Genomic DNA, 21,752 nt, shown 5'->3' with positions numbered 1-21,752 from the left:
TCACCATGCATGATTGCAATTTAGCTTCTTTTCTAGAGACCAGGTCTGAAATACCTGTAATCTTATACATGTAATTATAAGCAAGGAGGTTCATCCATCCATTTAAATTCTAGCAACCAGTATTTGGCACACTCAAACTGAAGATTAAAAAATTCTATTAAAAAAATCTTAATTTGAAGTCCTTTTGTAAACAAGGTTTCTTCCGTCAGATGCCCTCATTTCACACAGAAACTGTCCAAGTTTCTTTAAGTATTTTACAGTCCACTTGCTTCCTTCAAAGCCCTTAAGGAAACAGGAGCCATTTGTAGAGCAAGATGGAGCATTGATCAATGGACAATGATCCTGAGTGCCAGATACAGCTACAATTTAGCATTGACTAATTTAATGAAAGGAGCTCTGTGGACTTGATCCATGTGTAAACATTATTATTCTGCCTTTTGCCTGAAAGTTGGTGGTCTCCTGAAGGCAGAGATGTACAGTTTGAGCCAAGCATACATGATGCCTAGAGCACAATACACAGAGATGAGCATTAAGGGCAGGAAAGGAAACTTTGACATCCAGGCAGTGAAAGGAAACACAATTTCACAGAAAATTTCAAGAGGGATCAACCCAGTGAGGTAGAGAGTTTCCAGCCAGTTAAGCAGAGGCCTTTCTTTCCTGGAGAGAGGGGAAAGGGAATAGAGATGGGATAGAGAAAGTATTTTAATGTTATTTTCAATGAGCTGCTGTTTTCTACAAGCAATGATAAATATTCACAAAACTAGGTTGCAGGATTTTTTTTAAAAAATCACCATTACATTTCAATACGTTGTCAAACCTCTTTTTCACTACAGTCTTATAATACATGTACTAGACAAGAAATCCCATTGAATATAGTGGGACAAACTTGAGGTGTTCAAGTATGTCCCACGATGGTGCACACCTACAGTCTTATGTGGAAGAAAATCCCATGAAACTCAGTAGGGCTAAGAAAAAACCCATGGGATCAGACAGTATGATACACAACCCAAATCCCCCAAGAATTTAGAGAATCATTTCCTCTCTTTCTGTACAAATTGTTTAAGTCATTACCTGAATATGGCCTTCAGTGAGGAGAAGCTGTACACTGTGAAGAGCAACATGAGCAGTATTTTAATTGGCAGTTCTGAAATACAAAGAAAGGATGGTAAATTTTATGCACCAGCTTACTTATATTTGAACGAAAACAATAAGGAGGAGAAGGCAATTTCCCTTGTTTTCTGATGATGTATATTATAATACACATATATCAAGAAAAGGAGCCTGCTGTTTTTACAAATACCTATATAGGCATGTCAGCTAACAAGGCCTCTGACTATAACTAATTTTTTGTATTTGCCCAGCCCTGCCCATCCTCTGTCTAGCTGAAATTCTTAGAAGCACTGGCATTGGGAGGATGGTGAAGGAGGGCTAGAGAAGCACAGACCTTAATGTGAGGCTTCAACAGCATGTCTGCATTAAATAATGCAATAAACAAAGCTTAAGCTGGGAAAGAGTGGGATTCTACTACTCTATTCATAATAGAGGCTACTACGGCTGTATGTATTTGCATACAACAGACAAGGTAAACAGCAGCTCCACCAGAATCCCATACTGAGCATGTGTGAACAGCAAAACAGAGAGAAAAGAGAAGAGCAGACAAGCCCTCCTTGTCAGCAACCTCTAACATGTAAAAATGCATTTTAAAAAAAGGGAAAAAAGAAGTAAAAATGCATAAATCTGCAAATTTGGCCACTAAAATGGAAATGGAGAAAAATGGAGGCTGGTAAAAGAACTGCTCTTCATTTTTGTCATGTAGGAAGCTATCACTATTCTTTCAATGTTAACTCTTCCTCTGGCACATAATTTTCTGTTAAACAGGTAATGATAAGAAACACATGTCCTTCACCAACTGAGGTATTTTGTTGCTATTGTTAACTGCATCAATATTTTTAAAATAATGTGTTTCTGAAATAATGTGGGAGACCTTTTGATTTGATTTAAAAGGTTCCAGCTAAGTCAAGGAAATACTCCTAGTTTACCTGTTTTTCAGTGTTCCAGCACACATCACAAACATCTCACCAGTAAACTTTCCAGCCACCCTGTAATGCTGCTACACTTTCCTGCCTTTTTCTCCAATGATCCCAATCCTCCCCTCCACTTGATTCTCACAATAGCCCTATGAGGTAGGTCAGGCTGGTAGATAATGACTGATTCAAGTCACTCAATGAGCCTCATGGCTCAATGAAAACTAGATCCTGGTTTACTCAAATTCTAGTACATCCCTCTAACCATTACACAAACACTGCCTCGTTATCTTTACATTGTGTAGGGATAATTAACATTACAAGTTGAGGGTGGTGGCGTAGCAATAACCACTTCTTAAGCCCTTGAGAAGTGAGATCTGAACTCCTGACTTTCCACTTTGTAGTTCAGACTCTTAGTCACTATGTTACTAGGGATAGTTTACTCAGGCTGCATCTACACTGCAGAATTAATGTAGTTTGAGACCACTTTAGCTGCTGTAGCTCAATGCTATGGAATTCTGGGATTTGTAGTTTTGTGAGCTACTTAGCCTTCTCTGTCAGCTCTGGTGCCACACTAAACTGCAAATCCCAGGATTCCATAGGCTAGAGTCAGGCAGTTAAAGCAGTGTCAAATAGCACTAATTCTGTAGTGTGGCAGCAGCCGCCCAGATGAAGAAATATTATGAAGTGATGGGACATCCCAACAATAAAAATGAGCAGCTCTTTTTCCAAATAAGTTAATGGAAACCCTTATGCTACTTTAGGGTTACAAAAATAGAAATCCCATGATGGAAAGCACTTTCTCACTTCATTTAGCACCAATAAGAAGTACAAGGGGCAGGAGAACAGTATCAAAACAAAACAAGCTAGCCCCACTCATGTAGCCCTGTGATCACAACCACTGTCCTTCCTTTCTGTAGCTTCCATATTTTCAGAACAGGCAAACGTTCTTTCTGATGTATTTCAATGTAGCTTGGGAAAGTTTGTGTTTTCTGGACTGGTGGATCAAGTCACTGCCCCTAACAAAGTCAAGAAGCATTTGAGGCAATAAGTGTGAAGAAACTTACCTGGTGCTGTGAACAGCAGGGGAAAGAGGGAAAGATGTCCAGTAGTAGCCAGAATAAGATAGACACCAGCATCTCTTGACCTTTCCACAGACAGCAAGCTTTAAAAGAAAGAGACAAACCAGTTTTGGAAAGTAGCCACCAGACATAACTGTCTAATTAAAAACAATAATAATTGTAAGCCACTCTGAGAGCCTTTGTGGCTGAAGAGCGGGGCATAAATACGCTAAACTAATAATAAATAATCAAGCAAAGGATCTTCCTCCCGACCTCACTCAGTACTGTTATACCCTGAAAGCATAATTTTGTGCATGTCTACTCAGAAGTTGAGCCCATTATATTAAATGGGCCTTACACGCAGGTAAATATTGTCAGGACTGCAAGTCCACTTAATGAAATGGATCAGTGGTCTAACTCATTTTTCAGCAGTGCCTCTGGCCTACAGTAACAGAGAAAACAAGGAATCATGGGTCCAAATTAATTTCCTAGCTCCTCCCTGTTCTGCAAGAAGCTGCTTTACATCTTACTTGCTTCTAAAAGTAAAAAGAGCAGAGCTGTTCAAAGATCAAGTTCTACATAGCCAAAAGAACTAGAAATCTGCTCTGAAAAAGACAACAACTGGAATCTCGGAATGACAAGGGACAGTCTACAGTTTCTGGTGTGAATTTAGCTCCTATGTCACTAGTATATAGCCTGAATAAAATTTGGCTTGGAGTGGACAATAACAGAAGGCTTCTCGAATGCAATCTGAACTCCTCTCCTGCACACTTACCTCAAAGGGAGAATGGCAAGGAGGATTGCTTTCTCATGCACATGCCAGCCAAACATGAAGGAGCTCAGTGCGCAGAGAACCAAGCAGCGCAGGAAGCCTTGGGGCCCTTGGGGTTTAAACCAAAGACAGAAAACAGAGGGCTAGAAATGACAGGCAGAAACAAAGCTTCAGTGGACATTTTGGCATCTGACACATAGGTTATCATTCTATGGTTCTTGTTCCTAGTGTGAAAGGAGCAAATCACTGCTGAGCCCTGGCTTTTATGATCTGCTTTTCAATGCCAGAGAAAGTTACATTACTTTTCAGAGATTCTAGATACATCTACACTACACATCAGTTAAATTAGCATGGCTCCCAAATAATGAACTCTGTAGTTTTGAGGGAGTGTCAAAAAACCCTCACTATTAATTTTGTACTAAATTGTTTTCAAACAGAGGGCTAAAAGAGTATCAGTAGAACAGTCAGAACTCTGCCCCAGATTCCCGGCACTGCAGATAAATCTAGCCAAATGGGGGCCCCTCTACCTGCTCTCACACTATGGCCCTCCTGGAGGCTCTGGGCCCTTTTTGGTGTGTGGTCTACCATCTGGAACACTTGACCTTATATGCCTGTGCCTGCTTAACGTCCCTCCATTCAATCTTGTGTTTACAGTCAACCTACATCCCACCCTGTTCTGTTGCATGTGCAAACAAGGGTCAACCAAGAACAGAACACTGAAGAACAAAGTCATCTTTCTGCAAATACAGCAAGAGGTATGTATTCCTACAAAATGTGGGCAGAACAGCACAGATATTCCCAATATAGAACAGTCAATCTGTGTACAAAGAAATCCAAATATAGAGTCTGCATTAAATCTTCTAATACTTCCTCAAGGTAGTAATTCTTTTTGTGTGGAAGTTTATAAAGAGAGGTTGCATGTCTATCTCTCACAGAAGTGCTTAGCTGTGTATTTCTGCATGGCAGGGGTTGGACTAGATCAGTGATTCTCAAACTCTGGCTTTCCAGGTGTTTGGGACTTCGCTTCTCAGAATCCTAGACAACTAGCCAAGATGGCTGAGGCTTCTAGGAGCTGAAGTCCAAAACACCTGGAGATCCAGAGTTTGGGAATCATTGATGGTCCTCACGGTCCCTTCCAATTATTATTCCTTTAGCCAAGTTAGTTTGTGCTAGTCTAACACTGAAAGACCTAGTAATGGAAGAGCTGCCAATGTTAAAACACTCTTGAATCTTTAAAAAATATCCTGATATGCAGAAAATGAGAATAGAGAACTTCTCAATTGCCTGTATCTGTAGCTTAGGAAAAGCTTCATTTATTAAACTACTGCATATCAGACTTCGGTTGGGCTGATGAACTTTAGTAGCCCAGAAGTTATACTGCCAATTCCATTAGCCCTCACCATTGGGAATGATGGCTAAAGGCATCTAGAGGGTGAGAAGTTTCTTATCCCTGAATCAGTGCCACAAGGGGAATAAGCCCCAATTTTAATGAAGTGAGATCCCAAATGAAGCTACCCACACCAAATAAGAATTTATCATATCTTAGAGGCTAGGATTTACCAGCATAAAGATGGCAGTGCATGCTAAAGTTGCCAGTGGAGTCACTGAGGGAAGGACAGTGTGTTGAAATTCCTGGACTAGTCCTCCAGTCATAATAGCCTTGGGCATCTTTGCTGGGTTGAGGAATTTATATTTCAGACCTGTGGGTTAAAATGAATGTTGTTTAGGAAAATAAACATATCATTTATTAGTTTCTCTCATGAATGTGAAGTCTCAATATTATTTGTGCCCAAGTGATAAAGTTTAGAATCAGAGCTCCTTCAGTGTCATTTCATTAAAAACACCAAAGCAGATCTGGCTGAGATGTCACATACAGACAAGATGATCAAACTCTTTAGTTTATATATTTATTTTTATTTAATTTACTTCCTGCTTTTTTCTAGACATGGGACACAGCGTGATTTACAGCATAGGTTAAAACGAAGTACAGCTAAAAATCTGACAATTAAAAAAGTTAATGAAATAAGCTGTCCTAATTAAAACACCAGTAACTTTAAACTGTATAAAAGCACTTCTAAAAAATAATAATAAAAAGTATGGCATTCTACCATTAAAAGATCTTTCTGTATAACCAGCTAATAGCTGAATGCCTGGTTAAGTAACACAGTACAAGATTTTTTTCTCTAAAAATGCCTATACAACAATGGGCCAACAAAACACAATGCAGAAATAATCCAGTTTGAGACTGGTTTAACTGCCTTGCTCAATGCTAGGGAATTCTGGGAACTGTGGTTTTGTGATACACTTAGCCTTCTCTGTCAAAGAGCTCTGCCACCACAATAAACTACAATTCCCAAGCACTGAGCCAGGATAGTTAAAACGGTCTCCACAACTGTGTTTTGCACCAAAATCTCTCCAAAGCTGGGAAACCCAGCCATCAGGGAAACCTAAGAATCTTCTCTGACATGTAAGAAAGAACTGATGTAGACATCAATGTAAGGCAATGTAAGAAGTAAACCTGTGGCAATGCACGGGCGAAACCTATCTTCCTGCCCAAGAATTTGTGGACTGTACTGTGAGCCATGACACCCACCTCACATGTTTTGGCACATATTTTGAACTTTTCTGACTGGTCTTCCAAGCTAGTCAGATGAACATACAGGGAGTGAACTTTCCATGCAGCTTCTGCATGCAACGTCTGTCAGACACAGTGCTGGATCTGACAAGCCACTTTCCCAACCCTGTAAGTGTCCATATTTCATATATTCCTGTGCATATTCTGAAATGGTAAGAATGGTGTACAAGTGTGGTGAGGGCTATTTTCTTGTGCTTTCAGAGGATGTTCAAATAAAATGTCCACAACCACTGCTCACTCAGTGAACTGCTCATTCACGGGCAGTGTAGGCCAGGATTAATAGCTGTTGTTGACCAAAAAACCTGGAGGACACCTGTAGCCTACACTGTCTGCTGTACTGGCTGATTATCTCTTCAGGCAACTACCTCTAAAAGGAATCAGAATCTTACAACAAGTTTTCTCAGTTCATGGATTCTGGATTAAGGTACTGTACCAATAACGGAGAGAGCTTTGTCTATGGCACTGTAGATAGCCCAGAAGTTAGGAGCCCAGTATGCATGACAAAGGCCTCTCTTGAAAGGGAAGAGTCGAGAGAGGACCTGTGGAAGCTGACCCTAAATGGAAGAAACAACAGTGTTAATCTTCTAATAAGGACTTTTAATCACTCACACCAAGAAAAAAACAACACCCTTGTTATATTCAGGACTCAATATGAATTTTAACTCTGTTTTTATTGGCCATGTCTTTCCCCCTCTGATTTTGTTTTTATTATCATTTATTTAAAATCATTTTAAATTATTCTAAGAGTTCGTGGGTGATTTGGAACCATGTCCATAATAGTGCCTTCTTATGTGTTAGACATATCTTACAAGGCTCTTAGAAGGTTTCCTTGAGAGCTAAGCTTTCCATCTTGGAGATATTTTGGAGTGCAGACATTTTCAGAGGAGTCCTGTACTGTGCTCTTCCTAAATAAGATTGCAATGTGGTAAACAAGGGGAGCTATGTGAGATAAAATCCAGATGAACTACCTTCTCCAAGCTCCTAATTCTCAACACATCTTACAGATGCGAACACACACGTATGTATGTATCTCCCAATTTCAGGGAACAAATGCCCTGCACAACGTCATAATTTGGGAAGAAGTGGGCTCTTTAAGGTAGTACTTCTCAAGTTATCTGATGTGAAGGACCAGTTATTCCCCCCCCCCCCAACCCTTCCTGTTGTATCAGGGACGAGTGTGATATTTGTGTAACAAGGGTTTAATCCCCACAGCCTGGAAATTCACTGTGGGCTCAGTTCAGTGAGTGTATTTTGAATATCACTAGTTTAAGAGAGATCAAGGTTCTTACCCAGGCAATAAATGGTCCCAGTGAACATGCAGTAACAAAGCATACAATTAATCCCAGGGCAATTAAGCGAAGAAAGCTGAAACTGTGCCACCGGACGGATCCATCTAGAGAAAAATGAGACATCAAAATTAATACAAAAATATACATGGAAGAAACCAATGATATCATGATATCAAAGAACAAGACACTTTGGCTTGCTATCACATCTGTTTAATTTATACATAGAATATCTCTTATAGAAATGGGCATTAGACATTCTCAGAGGAAGGAATTGTGAAAACTGGGGGAAGGAACACCAACAATTTAAGATATATGTTTGTATACGTCTTCATGTTATCTGTTAATTTATGGTGACAGCGTGAATTTCATAGGGTTTTCTTAGGCAAGGAATGCTCAGGTGGTGGTTGTCCTAGTTCCTTCCTCTGAAATATAACCTACAGCACTTAGTATTCATTGGCAGTCTCCCATTGAAGTACTAAACAGGGCTGACTCTTTTTCACTTCCAAGATCAGACAGAATCTGGTGCCTTTAGGATATGTAGACTACATTAAATTACTAGCAGAAAATAACAAAGACTCAGGAAAACTATTAATGAATATTAAGGAAGAAAGTGCAAAAGCTGAATAGCAGCTGAATAGTGAGAAAAGAAAAATAACAAATGATTTACATAACTTCAAAGTGGATGATAAAGACTTCATAAGAAGATCTTTTATACTTTGGCTCTGTTACTGACTGATTGCAGTCAAGGAATCAGAAGATTACAATTTAGAAGGGCAGTTATGAAGGAACTAGATAATATCATCAAGTGCTAAACTACAGTTGTCCCTCTTTATCCACAGATTCTTTATCCAGAGTGTCATCCATCCACAGCTTGAAAATATTAAAAACAAACATAAATTCCAAAAAGGAAAGCATGATTTTGCCATTTTATATAATGGACACCATTTTATTATGCTACTATATTTAATGGGGGCTTGAGCATTATGGATTTTGGTATCCATGGGGGTCTTGGAACCTATAAAGCCCTAAATGGCCTGGGCCCAGGATACCTGAAGGACCGCCTCTCCCCGTACATTCCGCCCCGCACCCTCAGAACATCTGGGCAGCAACTACTTAGGGTTCCCAGGGCGAGATTGGTCTCCACTTCCAGGAGGACTTTCTCCATCACCGCCCCGGCCCTTTGGAATACGCTGCCCATAGAGCTCCGCTCAGCTACCTCCCTGGCCCAATTCAGATGGGATTTGAAGACCTACCTGTTTCAGATAGCATTCCCCGAATAAGGTCCCATAGGGCCCCCCGCCGCACAGGCAATGGGATTGGCTAACCTGGGGGCCTTTTGTTCTTGTTTTTGATGTATGGCTATGTAATTTTTGTATGGTTTTTAATGTTTATTGTGTATTTTAATTGTTGTAAACCGCCCTGATCTTATGGAAGGGCGGTATATAAATAAATAAATTATTTATTTATTTATTAACCAAACACCACAGAATATTAAGGGCCCTCTATATATAATTAAATACTGAAGTTGGAATAATCCATGCCATCATATTCCAAAATTCTATATAAGACCATAAAAAGTACACAGTGAAGAAAGCTGAAAATTAGAACATCAGTTCCTTTGAAATGTGATGCTGGAGGAGTTCTACAGATACCACTGACTTCCAAAAAGACAATTAAAATGGGTTTCCAGGAAAGTCAAGCCTCAACTCTCACTAGAAGCCAAAATGATTTAACTGAGGCTATCATACATAGGACATATCATGAAGTGACATGATTCACTGGTAAAGACGATCAAGTGGACGGCAGTAGGAAAAGAGGGAGACCACACTACAGACGGATTGATTCAATCAAGGTAGCCATAGCTGAGTTTGCAAAACCAGAGCCGATCTGTTGATGACCAGAGAATATGGAGGTCTTACTACAAATCAAAGTCAATTTACAGTAAAGAACAAACAGAACCCTATCCTAGTTATGCTACCATCACAGATTTCCATTTATGTAATGTTCTGAAAACCCATGGGTAAAGTTCTGTATAATTTTCTACTTATATAAGATTAATGAAGTCTTCCTTCTAGTTACTACTTGTTCTATTGAGCCCTGATGTAAGAAAACAGGATTGTAGGAAGCAATAACATTGTATTATACTGAAGAGGAATGCGTGCTAACATACCTTCCCTTAACCCGCATGATACCACTGGGAGGATTTTGCATTCTCTTGATGAACTATTTTGAGAACACCTTATGCCATTCAACTGTCAGTTCCCAAACCCCTTGCTGCTCTTCAAATTAAGAAATCATCCACAACATGCCTGGATTATTTGCAGTGAAGCAGTAGGATCGGAGTAGGTACATGCCATATGCTGGGGCTACGTAGAGGTTGATGTGCTTGAGGTGTAAGAGAATAGCAAAGAGAAAAGCTCCTTCTAGATGCCTTTTCTGAAAGAAAGCAGGGATGGGGAAGATAAAGGGGCAGGTGGTTATTTAAGGGAATCAAGTGTCAAAAGCTTATACAAAATAATGCAGAACAAGAGCTGGGCGAGATATCTGTTGCTTGAGTGGGTGCTTTAAAAAAATGAAAACAGAAGAAAGCCCACAAACTAAGCCTGCTGACATGTGCAGAAGATGGTTAGGACATGGCAAAGCATCTACTGAATATCTGAATCTAATTTCTAAAGATTCTGCCCATATGTATGCCAAGTATTCTCTACTCTGATTGGCAGGAGCCTATCTTCAAGACCTATCACAGATCTTTCCTAGTCTATTACTTGAGATCCTTCTCTTTAGAGATAACAGGGACTGAAGTGGAAACCTTCTACACGCCCTGGATGGGATTACATCAACACGAGATGGAGTCCCAGCATAATACCGCCCATGCCCTTGATGAATATACAGCATAAACTAGTTTGTGGCCTTGTTCTAGGACACCCACGAGAGAACAAAATTATTCAAATTCATCAAGCGCAAATGTACCAAGCAGTTTTGTCTCAGATGGAGTAGACAGATACGCAGAGCGGCCTTGCAATTAGGGACTTGTAAGGCAAACTCATAGGGTCATTGCTTAAATACAAAGGTTATTTAGTTATTTTTATTATTAAAATAAATTTTATTAACACAACTTTCATATCACATTCAGCACTTAAACCAACAAAGATAAAATCAGCAAACAAACACTAACACATAATACAAAAAGAAAATAAGACAAACAATAAAGACAATCAAACACCTATTCCCCCCACAGCTCTATGCTTAGCCTCAGAGGCAGATGGGAAGCCTTCCCTCCATTCCAACTGCCATTGCCCTGGTCTCAGAGGGGGAGAAGAACTGGCAGTATCTGTTGGACTTGATCCCCTTTCCCACTGCCATTTCCTTCTTTCTCTTTTGTGTCATGTCTTTTTAGATTGTAAACTTGAGGGCAGGGAACTGTCAAATTAACAATCTGTAAACTACTCTGAGAGCATTTGTTTCTGAGGAGCGGGGGTATAAAGACATTAATTAAATAAATAAAAATCACTTCCCAGTTTATATATTAAAGGTTATTTATTAAGAGATTTTTTTCTCTATCCATTAAGACGTTTACTTGGTAATGAATGAGGAGCAATAATAAAATATATAATAATAACCCTGTAAAACAGCAAAAACCTAGAACTAGCAACAGTAGCACTGTAGAAAATCTCACATTTTTTAAAAGTGCAAAGGCTGTTAAAATAAAGGTATGCACTGAAAATGTGACAATACAGGCTCCCAGTCAGCCTCTCAGGCATGGGAATCCTAGAGATTAGGGTCCAGCCACTAAACAGCCCCTCTCTTTCACAGCCACCTGCCTAACCTCACTTATGTACTTGCACTGCTGTTTGTGTAGCCCTTATCTAATACAAACTCCTCAGACCATCCTTTTTCTCACAGAACAAAAAAGAGGTAAACTTTCTCTCCCAAGAGTTTCTAGGACTGGCAATTCACATTTAAAATAAGCCGCAGAGACCCCCCATACAGCTGTGTCCAAAAATGCCCATTTTTCAAAACCAGAGGTGGGCTTTGGGCTTTTTTGTGTTTGCAATCCATGAAGCCTCCAGTGGGTTTATGGGTCCAAAAAGGGGTCCTTGGACTCCTGCTGTAGCTGCATGCAGTTTAGACACTCACATAACAGATTATATTATCATTGTACCAGTTTTATAATCATGGGGGTTTAGTCTGGCATTGTTATACTGTTAATCATAACTTAAGGATAATGAGCAGCATAAATGCCCTTTATTGATCCCACTCTTAAGCCACAGCTAAAGCTCAGTGTTTCTATTAAACTAGTAATGTTTAAAGTTGATTTGGAATCCTGGACTAAGTGAGACCCTGTATTAATAGCAGTGCCAACACAATATTTAACTACTGTCAAAGTGAATGATGGAAGTCTCCTCCTTGAAACAATCTATAATCCTCCAGCTGCCTGATCATGATTGTCTACTCTTTGTTGCAAGCTACATCTGTTGTGATACTCTGCCTACAACAGATATTGAATACCACTTACTCCTTCTAGAATTTTTATGCCTTACCTGAAATAGCCTTGCAATGGACAGAAGCATGAATCCAAAAAGGAAGCCATTATACTGAAAGTGAATATCTGAGATCGAGTCAAGGGAAGATATCCATTTTACAAAAATATCCCAATTGAGGCAACATTTTGAAGTGCTCTCTTTCCTAAGCTACATGGCTAGTTATAAATCCAACCATAAGCAAGTCCTGTCAATCCAATGGAACTGGATAAGTAGTTCCCCTATTTCTCATAGCTGGCAAGGATAACTTGACTAGATTTTTCTTTGGGAACTGAAGTGGGAGGATACGGTCCACAATTAAAAGGCCAAAGTTCCATAGAAGCAGAACTGAAAGAACAAACTGAGGGTTTTCCAGAGGCTCCTTCCCACCTCGCTTCCCATTTACACATTTGCAGCACCTGAGTAGAGAAGAAATTAAGAGACATAACCTTATTCTTCAATACATGTGCCTTAAGGATAACAATACTGTTTACAAATTCTCCAAGCCTACACAGCACCTCCTTGCACCCTAAGCATTATTATTATTATTTTTTAAAAAAATCCAATCTATCTGCAAAAGAAATGAGTCCATGAATTTTAGCTGGGCTTATTAGTTAAACCAACATTTCTAATAGCCAGTAAAGCTGGGTTTCCACACTTGTTGCTCCACAACAGAAAACACAGTCATCCTGTTTCTGCCTGCCGACTGTAAACTAGGTCTTTGGGAGAGGGAGAGCAAGCAGGTGATATACATTGGTAGCAACCCCCTCTCTTAATTCTGTAACAATCAGACTGTGGCTGAGAACAATATACAACCTGACACCATTTTTGCAAAGGATATCCACTGCATTTCTATACTCATGGTAGCTTTTTAAATGTTTCTGACTCAATACAGATACACTTCAGTTAACAAAATGTCTAACAAAGAAGCTTCTTTTTACAGGAACCCATCCCAGCACCTCCCTTTTCTCATCTTGTTTAGCTGGACTTTTTTTGGCAGCGTAGGCATTGGGAGGATGGTGGAAGAGGGCTGGAGACAGAAATCGATACTTTCAGTGTTGGTTTCAGCAACACGTCTGCAGTAAACAATGCAATAAAACTTGACCTGGAAAAGAAAGGAATTCTACACTAGGTGATCCTACTGTAGGTGTGTGTGCTTATGTATAGCAAGCAAGGTAAACAGCTGCCTCCAGAATCACTTACTGAGCAACTGTGAAGAACAAAATAGAAAGAAAAGAGGAAAGCAGATTAGCCTGCTTCACCAGCTGCCTGGGTATGTTGAAAACACACAGTTCACTCAAGCAAGCCATCAAAATGTAAATCATAAGAAAACTGGAGGTCATTCCGGGATTACTTTAATAAGGTTGCTTAAAGTGGCCCCTAGAAGAATTAAAATGTTTTTGTTTACTTTTGTTCACAGTCTCATCTAACCTGACAGTTTCATTTCATGGGTGCTTTGAATAAAGTTAGCTGAACATGCTGAAGTGTTCTTTCTGTTTGTGGTGTAGGAACCTATCCCTAGTTAGTTAGTTCTATTTCTGGTACCAAAGTTCCTGTTAAAGAAGTAAAGTCCGAGAACACATCTATTTCATTAACTGGGCTATACCTATACAATAGAGGTTTTCCTTTCTGGTGGCATTCACTCCACCATTCCCCTCCCGCAAAGAAGATGTTGTACCCAAATAATGATGCACTGACATACTCGTGAACTGCATACATGAAGAGCACATCTGTAAAGATGACAGAAAGTCTTTGGAACAGTATGGTCTCGTGGCTGGAATAGTTGAGGTTTTGGACCACCAGCATCTCTTTGTCAAAGTACTTGGCAACATGCGAAAGCACATACTCAAACCACGCAAAGAAGGGAGGGTAGTCCAAAGTCCAATCAGAAGTTGCCTGAAATTAAGCAAACAGAACAAGAATCTTTGTGAGAAGGTAGGAGTAAATTACGACTAGAATGCAAAACTATACACTGGTGCATACATGCACAGGTGTCCCAAACTGGGAGAGAGGCCAGATACAAACAAAATACAGTTGGACCTAGGTATCCACAGGGGATCTGTTCCGGATTCCCTGCAGATGCAACCCCCCCCCCCAACGTGGGATTGCAAGTTCCATTCTCCCTAATGGTGGTGCGACGTATGCATGGCTGATAGTGTGGCTGTGTGCTTGCGCTGCCACTGGGGACAACAGGGGCTTGCCATCCGCAAATGCTTAAATCTGCAGATGGCAATCCTGAGGATAAGGAGGCCACACTGTATAATAAAATAAACAATCACCCCTTAGTGACTGCAATGTCAAATGGTGGCTTGCTTGAGTGAACAGGCTATTACAAAGCAAATCAAAAACAGAACATTCTCAGGTCTTCTCTATTCCCCCCCGCCAAACAAAACATTTTTCAATCTAGTATCAGATGTGCATACACAATAAATGTACATTCTCCATCTGTAGCCTAAGATCTTAGGATTGCTGCCACCTGTTTAAGAGGCAAGGGACTATGGGATACAATGGATGTAGTGTAAAAGCAGCTGCATATATTCAAACTATACATAAGCATACACTTTGATATTTGCTAATAGTATATGTGCAGACAGAGCATGTTTGACATGTATCTGCCACTGATCATGCTGGCTGGGGCACTCTGGGAGTTGCACTTTAATGGTACACCTTTCCTTTTCTAGCCCTTATAACTAAGTTAAGATGGAAAATGTACAGCCACCATCTATTTTATTTTTTTTAAAGAGCATCTCAAGCCTGAATTCCCCTCTCCAAAGAAACTAAACAGGAACTATCATGCTTTGGACATATTGTGAGACAACATGATGAACTGGAAAAGACAAAAATCCTTTGCACAGTGGAAAGCACCAGAAACAGAGGAAGACTGCATGATAGGTGTACTGATTCAATCAAAGAAGCCATAGCCCTGCGTTCTGCAAGACCTGATCAGGGCTGCTGACTGGCACTCTTGGAAGTCTCTCAATCATAACTTTGCTACAAGACAAAACCAACTTGAGAACAAACCAGACAGCATTGTTGGGAGCTGCAGGCCAACAAGAAAACAGACTACACCTAAACATTGGGAATTTATTCTTGATTGTGAGAACTGTTCAACAGTGGAACAGATTGCCCCTGTGTGTATGTGAGACTCTCTTCTTTGGAGTTCTTGGATGGGCATTCTTCAGAAGTGCTCTAGTTGTGTATTCTTGTATGTCAGGACAGACAGTCCTTCCAAGATTTGATTTTTGCAGAATAAAAATTAAAATAAACAAAAATATTTATATAATCAAAATGCTTCACACCAACACCCTTTCAAATGGATCCCCCCATATTTCCCGTGAAATGTCATGGTATCTCATCTAGGAATGAGGAGTAGAAAATAGCTACTTTCAAAAGTGAAAACTCAAGATACACAGAAATAAACAAGATTCTTATGTCATGTCACATTCTGCTATTAGAAAAACAAACAAAACATTCATCACAGAGAGCCCTGAGTTGTTACCAGGGTTGAATTTTGTCTTTTTTAAAAAAATGTACAAAGGGGAACGATCTGGATTAGTTGGCTTTTCTAAACCAGACAGAGACCTTCACTTTATTCTAGGAAGTCCGAAAACAACAGACAAAAGACAACTCATTTGCCTGCATCAGCTTCAGCTTCCAATAACAATTAGCAAACATCTAAAGGCTGCATTTATTGATTAAAATATTTCTATCCTGACCTGTATCATGAAATTTGAGAGCACCACAGAAGTAAAAAACCAATATAAACAGACTAAAACAATGTAAAACAATAAAAATAAAGTAAATAAATTAAAAATATAGTAAGCAAGAACTCTAAAGAATGAGACCCACCCCCCTTTTAATGAGCTCCTGATTCACAGATTCTCTCCATTACCTCAAAAATGCTATTGTATTACATACAGATCAAGAGAAGCAGGCAGCTGTCATAGTACTGTGTTGTATTTAATTAAAAACAAAGTTATGTATGATGGCTGCAAGCACAATTCCATCTTTGCTGTCACTGCTAAATATGGAGAAGAGCCCTTAACAGGTTAATTGCAAGAGTGAGATAAGAAGGTACCTTCTGGTCAAAAGGACGAGGAGAGAACAGGGGAATGGATGACCAACATTAAAGCAAGTCCAAGAGTATAGTTTTGAGCAGAAATTTGGGGGTCATTGGGTCCTTTGTAGTTAACCCCTGAAGAGCACTTATACAACTTAAGATGAACACCACTGGATGAGGAAGTAGGAATTTAGTGTGTTTAAAAGGTACATCAGCATTCCAACTTCCAAATGATGCTGCATCATATTGTTATGAGAACCAAGGGACTTTCTGTGCAATATAGTGAGACAGGCACACTTACCTCATAATACCACTGAGAGGCAGGTAAGCTGTGGGTTATGGCAAGCCAGTTCCTATGCACCTCAAAATCTGTGGAATGACTACAAGAAGTTATCTATTAGTAGATGTATACAAGGATGTCACACCATATGCTTTTTTTGCCCTGTACCTTTCTATGCAACAGCGAATAAGCAAGAACTTGAAAGGAATTATCTGCCCTGCTACTAACAAAATAAATTCATTTGATAGTGATACCCACACATTAACCTAGTTATAACTGCAGGTTGCAAAGAAAGAATAGCTTGTATGTTGCTTCCACACACTATAGCTTTGCAATAGTCAATTTAATTTCCTACTGGAATTAATAGTTCTAGAGAGACAGGGCATCTGTACTGTTGAAATTAAGCAGAATAGGAAATTTTGCATTCTCTTTTCATGCCAAGTTGCACTTGCCAAATGCCTCTGCGCTACATAAGTATTAAGGATACAGGGCCCCTTTGTTGTTGTGTTTCTTCAAGTCATTTCTGACACATTATGACTCTAAGACAACCATCTAGTCAAGATTTGTTCAGAGGGGATTTGCCTTTAACTTCTTTTGAGCCTAAGGTCATACAGTGGGTTTTTATGGCTGAGGAAGGATTTGAAATCTGGTCTCCAGAGCTCAAACCACTATACTATACTATCACTCCCTTAATATGGAGATTCTGTTGCCTCTTCCTTTTCCACCCATCTCATTTTCAGAAAGTCTCCCACAACAAGCAAAAAACCTAAAGGGAGAACTGATGCAGAGTTATAGATACCAAGTTGGAACGGAGTCCCATTTTGGGGGGAGGGGAGAGATAGGACAAAATCTAATAATAAACATTTGCACACAAAGTGGGAGGCAATCACTGCCAGGTTATGCTGACTTTTCAGAGAAGATTCTGCCCAGTTTTCATTTTGCAACTGGCCTAAACAGAGATTCAAACCCTAATTGCACCTGCCATCAAAAAACATTTGCACACTTTATAGAGTTCTTAGTCTCCTGATCATATCTTGTAATAGACACAGTGATGACGAAAGCTAAGCATGACTTGAAACATTCCAGTTTTCCCAGAAACAGCAGTGCTTTTAAGAAACTCACATCTCCTGCATTATTAAACCTTAATGGGTGTTTGCCAGAATAGCAGTGCTGCAAAATTTTCCATTCTGTCCACACAGTAGTGCACATCCCTCCCCTTCAATCTGATCTGCACCCAACTCATGATTTTCTTTAAGTTGGTACTACAGCACTTCTTGATCTGACCTCAGCTCCACTTTTAGCACTGTGAGATCTCTGGGAGCATAGTGCTGTCTCGGTGGCTGGAAAACATTCCCAAATCCAGGAGGTTGGGTGAACTAGAATCATAGAGTTGGAAGAGACCCCAAGGGGCCATCCAGCCTAACCTCATTCTGCCATTCAGCAACTCACAATCAAAGCAGCCCTGACAGATGGCCATCCAGCCTCTGTTTAAAAACCTCCAAGGAGGGAGACTCCACAATCCTCCATTGAGGGAGTGTGTTCCCCTGTTGAACAGCTCTTACTGTCAGGAAGTTCTTCCTAATGTTGAGCTGGAATCTCTTTTCCTGTAGCTTGCATCCATTGTTCCGGGTCCTATCCTCTGGAGCGGCAGAAAACAAGCTTGCTCCCTCCTCAATATGACATCCCTTCAAATATTTAAACAGGGCTATCATATCACCTCTTAACCATCACTTCTCCAGGTTAAATAAACCCAGCTCCCTAGGTCTCTCCTCATAAGTCACGGTTTCCAGAAACTTAACCTTTCGGGTCACCCTTCTCTGGACACACTCCAGCTTTTCAACATCCTTTTTGAATTGTGGTGCCCAGAACTGGACACAGGATTCCAGCTGAGGGCTGTCCAAAGCAGAATAGAGCGGCACTATTATTTCCCCTGATCTAGACAATATGCTTCCATTGATGCAACCTATGGCCTTTTTAGCTGCCCCATCTCTGTTGACTCTGCTAGAACTCAGACCCCTTTCACATGTAGCCTTGTTAAGACAAGTGTCCTCCATCTTATATCTATGCATTTCATTTTTTCTGCATGGGTGCAGTATCTTACATTTCTCCCTGTTGAATTTCATTTCGTTAATTGCATTATCTTTTTTAAAACCACCCTGAATACAGATTTATAGGCAACCTGTGCAAAATGCAGAAAAATTATGTGTGGAAGAGATATTCTGCTGAGGGCAAGTAGAAAAACTGTGCCCCTGAAAGAGTATTTTCTTCTCACATACTGGAAATCTAGGCACTTTGCCCGCTAGACCAGTTTTGCATCAGAGCAAACCCCAACACAGGAACCACAGGAAAATAAGTCTGTAGCAAAATGCTGCAGTGTGGGCTGTGCTTGCTTGCTTCTTGCCAGTTGGGTCTCCTTTCCTTTTATATTCCATTATTCCAGTGGAACAAACTCCCTCGGAGGCAGTGGAGTCTCCTTCCTTGGAGGTCTTTAAACAGAAGCTGGATGGCCATCTGTTAGGGATGCGTTGATTTGGACTTCCTGCATGGCAGAATGGGGTTGGACTGGATCAGGGCCCTTGCGGTCTCTTCCAACTCTAGGATTCTATCATTCTATGATTTTACCTCTTTTCTCAGCTGCCAACCTAAAGTCAATATGCTCCTTCTACACCGGATTGAGATTTTTGGGTTTTCCCGCCCTGAACATCTTGGGGCTCCCATGAAAGTGCCAATGCCTCCTTTGCGTGGATGGAAAGGGATGTTTCCCTTACACGCAGATACTTGGGAAAACTGGATTTGCCAGTAGTAACCTACAATTAAAGAGATGGGGCCAAGCGTGTGCTCAGAGAATGACAGCTTACCGTACAAAAGAGCCAAACCACTTTTGGAAACGATTGTGCAACTCCAGCTGTTAGGTCTTATGATACAGAGTCCCCTCATTGGCATTTCCTTACAGTATCCCTACAGTAGGCTTATAGGCGTTATCTGTTGTTAGCCACCCACCATGAGGACCCTGTGGGTGAGACATCTCCAAGGCTCCCCATCCTCTACGATTCGCCTGTAAGTCCTTGCAGATTCATACCCACCACCTCCTTAATTGAGGCAGTATTGGCCCACAGGGAGACAGACCATTGGAGAATACTTGCCCGTAAGATTGTATTGTTGGGGGGAATGCAGCTCCCATGGAAAGGCCATGCTTGCCCAGGCTTCTCCAAGTCATGGTTCCCAGGCCCTCCACCATTTCAGTCGCCCTCCTTTGGACACAGGGCTCCAGCTTCTCACCTCCTCTTTGAATTGTGGCGCCCAGAACTGGACACAGTATTCCAGGTGGGGCCTGACCAGAGCAGTGGGTTCCCTACCTTTGGTCCTCCAGGATTTTTGGACTCCAACTCCCAGAAGCCCCAGCCACTTCAGCCAGCAGTAAGGCATTATGGGAGATGTAGTCCAAAACACATGGAGAACCAAAAGTCGGGAACAGCCTAATCAATATCTACATGAAAGCGGGGGATTAAACCCGCTCAGCCTCCCTCTTCTGTCGTGTTAGGAATAACGGGTCTCGGGTTCCTTACTAGGTCGGGATGAGGAGCACTTTGAGCAGCGTGACCCCCAAAGCCACAGGCACGAACCAGCCGCTTCCGACGCCGACACCTCCTCCATGCGCCGCCATTTTGTTCTCTTCCTCTCCCAAGCCCGGGAAAGGAGGAGGAGAAGTGCGCATGCGCCACAGAAGGGGCGAGCGACGCTGGCTTTGTCAACGGCCTTTTGAGCCAACGCGCATGCGCAGAGGGGGAGAGGATGGAAACGTCCCGCGCATGCGCTGTTTTTGAATGTTCTGCCTCGTTCACTCATAGGCTGCTTTTCCAAGCGTTTGGTGGAGGAGAGCAACCCATAGTTGGCTCGTTGGTTTCCATGGGAACGAGTCCCCTCTCTGTAAACAGATATAAATATAGATACACACACACGTCTCTCTCTCTCTCTCTCTCATGCTCTGTGTGTGTGTACACACACACACACACATATATATAAAACTATATATATACGCACATACATGCATATATATAAAACTACACACACATATATATATTATATATATAGAAAACTATATATATATATACATACACGTGCATATATGTATATAAAACTATACACACACACACATATAAAACTATATATATATATATATGTATGCACATACATGCATATATATGTATATATATAAAACTACACACATATTATATATATATAGAAAATATACATACATACATACACATGCATATATGTATATAAAACTATGTATATACACACACACACATATATTTAAAACTAACACTACACACACAAACATATAAAACTCTGGTACTACACACTTGTCCCTCCACATGTGTGGCTTTGATTATTCAAAGGTTTTGTTAATATCTTCTCTCTAGGAACATCTAGGTCCTCCAGCAAACTCTATGGTCAACTTTAACCAAAAGTCACACCAAAGGACCTAGAGATTCCTAGAGATAGCCCTCCACTCGGCTTTTGTAGCTCCTCCAGCGCAACCCTATGCTCAGTGTCTGGCAGACGTTGACCACAGAGTTGCACTGGAGGACCTAGAGATTACGGGAGTAGGTCCGTTTTGCAGTTTCTAACAGTTAACATTACTGAGTTAATTTTGAAATAATTTCAAGCTCTGTCTAATTCAATGAAAAGTGTAACATGAACTGACTTACACTGAAGGAAGACAGGACTCTTTAATTCATGGTCTAATGCTACTCAAAGTGTTGGTCCGTGGACTAGAGCTTCTCCACAAACCACTGACCTTAAAAGTAAAGAGCTTCCAAGAAAGCAAGGAAACAGTTGTCGTCAACACACACCTGACACACAAGGAGGCCAAATGCCCATCTTTCACCCGTCAGGTAGCACGAGAGGCAATATTCCACACAGAGAAAATGAAATACATTTGCATTTGCAATCCACGTTATTCATGAAGGAAATCCAAGAGCAAGGCTGGCAAAAACTTTTAATTACAGGAAAATGTGAACATGTGAAAATCCCACAACTGAAAGGCAATATTGTACCTCACAAAAGAGATGACGAAATTGTGTTCCAGACATAACCCAGGTTAAAAA

At 40.7% G+C, this 21,752-nt stretch overlaps 1 protein-coding gene and 1 non-coding gene across 3 annotated transcripts; both read right to left on the bottom strand.

The window, feature by feature from the left end:
* Positions 1-20,318, bottom strand: ALG8 (ALG8 alpha-1,3-glucosyltransferase). 2 transcript variants are annotated; one of them, XM_089512959.1, is made up of 13 exons: positions 20,208-20,318; positions 16,663-16,741; positions 14,004-14,197; positions 12,611-12,720; positions 12,323-12,390; positions 10,091-10,217; positions 7,782-7,885; positions 6,926-7,046; positions 5,418-5,557; positions 3,861-4,000; positions 3,092-3,189; positions 1,072-1,144; positions 1-657 (listed from the first exon to the last, which is right to left on the bottom strand). In XM_089512959.1, the coding sequence occupies exons 1-13, from the start codon at positions 20,303-20,305 to the stop codon at positions 426-428; spliced, it is 1,584 nt and encodes a 527-aa protein (XP_089369085.1). In that variant the 5' UTR covers positions 20,306-20,318; the 3' UTR covers positions 1-425. The 2 variants fall into 2 exon arrangements, with proteins under 2 accessions (XP_089369085.1, XP_089369086.1); XM_089512960.1 differs by having other exon boundaries at positions 16,663-16,730.
* LOC149320111 (small Cajal body-specific RNA 3) lies at positions 15,829-15,960 on the bottom strand. Its single transcript, XR_016280333.1, has one exon.
* Positions 20,319-21,752: the final 1,434 nt, after the last annotated feature.

Source organism: Sceloporus occidentalis, unplaced genomic scaffold (assembly GCF_023333645.1).
Source record: "Sceloporus occidentalis isolate IW3139 unplaced genomic scaffold, rSceOcc1.0.p SCAF_2, whole genome shotgun sequence".
In the NCBI taxonomy this organism is placed as follows: domain Eukaryota; kingdom Metazoa; phylum Chordata; class Lepidosauria; order Squamata; family Phrynosomatidae; genus Sceloporus; species Sceloporus occidentalis.
This window is presented reverse-complemented; position numbering and strand designations above follow the sequence as displayed.

Bases quoted from the DNA above. Each gene is read 5' to 3' on its own strand.
- ALG8 (XM_089512959.1), bottom strand. From the start codon at position 20,305: ATGGCGGCGCATGGAGGAGGTGTCGGCGTCGGAAGCGGCTGGTTCGTG. The intron at 4,001-5,417 runs GTAAATCCTAGC...TGTCATTTCTAG, and splicing joins GCACTGCCATCTTTATGCTG to CCCTCTGTTTTCTGTCTTTG. The intron at 3,190-3,860 runs GTAAGTGTGCAG...TTTCTTTTAAAG, and splicing joins CTTGCCATTCTCCCTTTGAG to CTTGCTGTCTGTGGAAAGGT.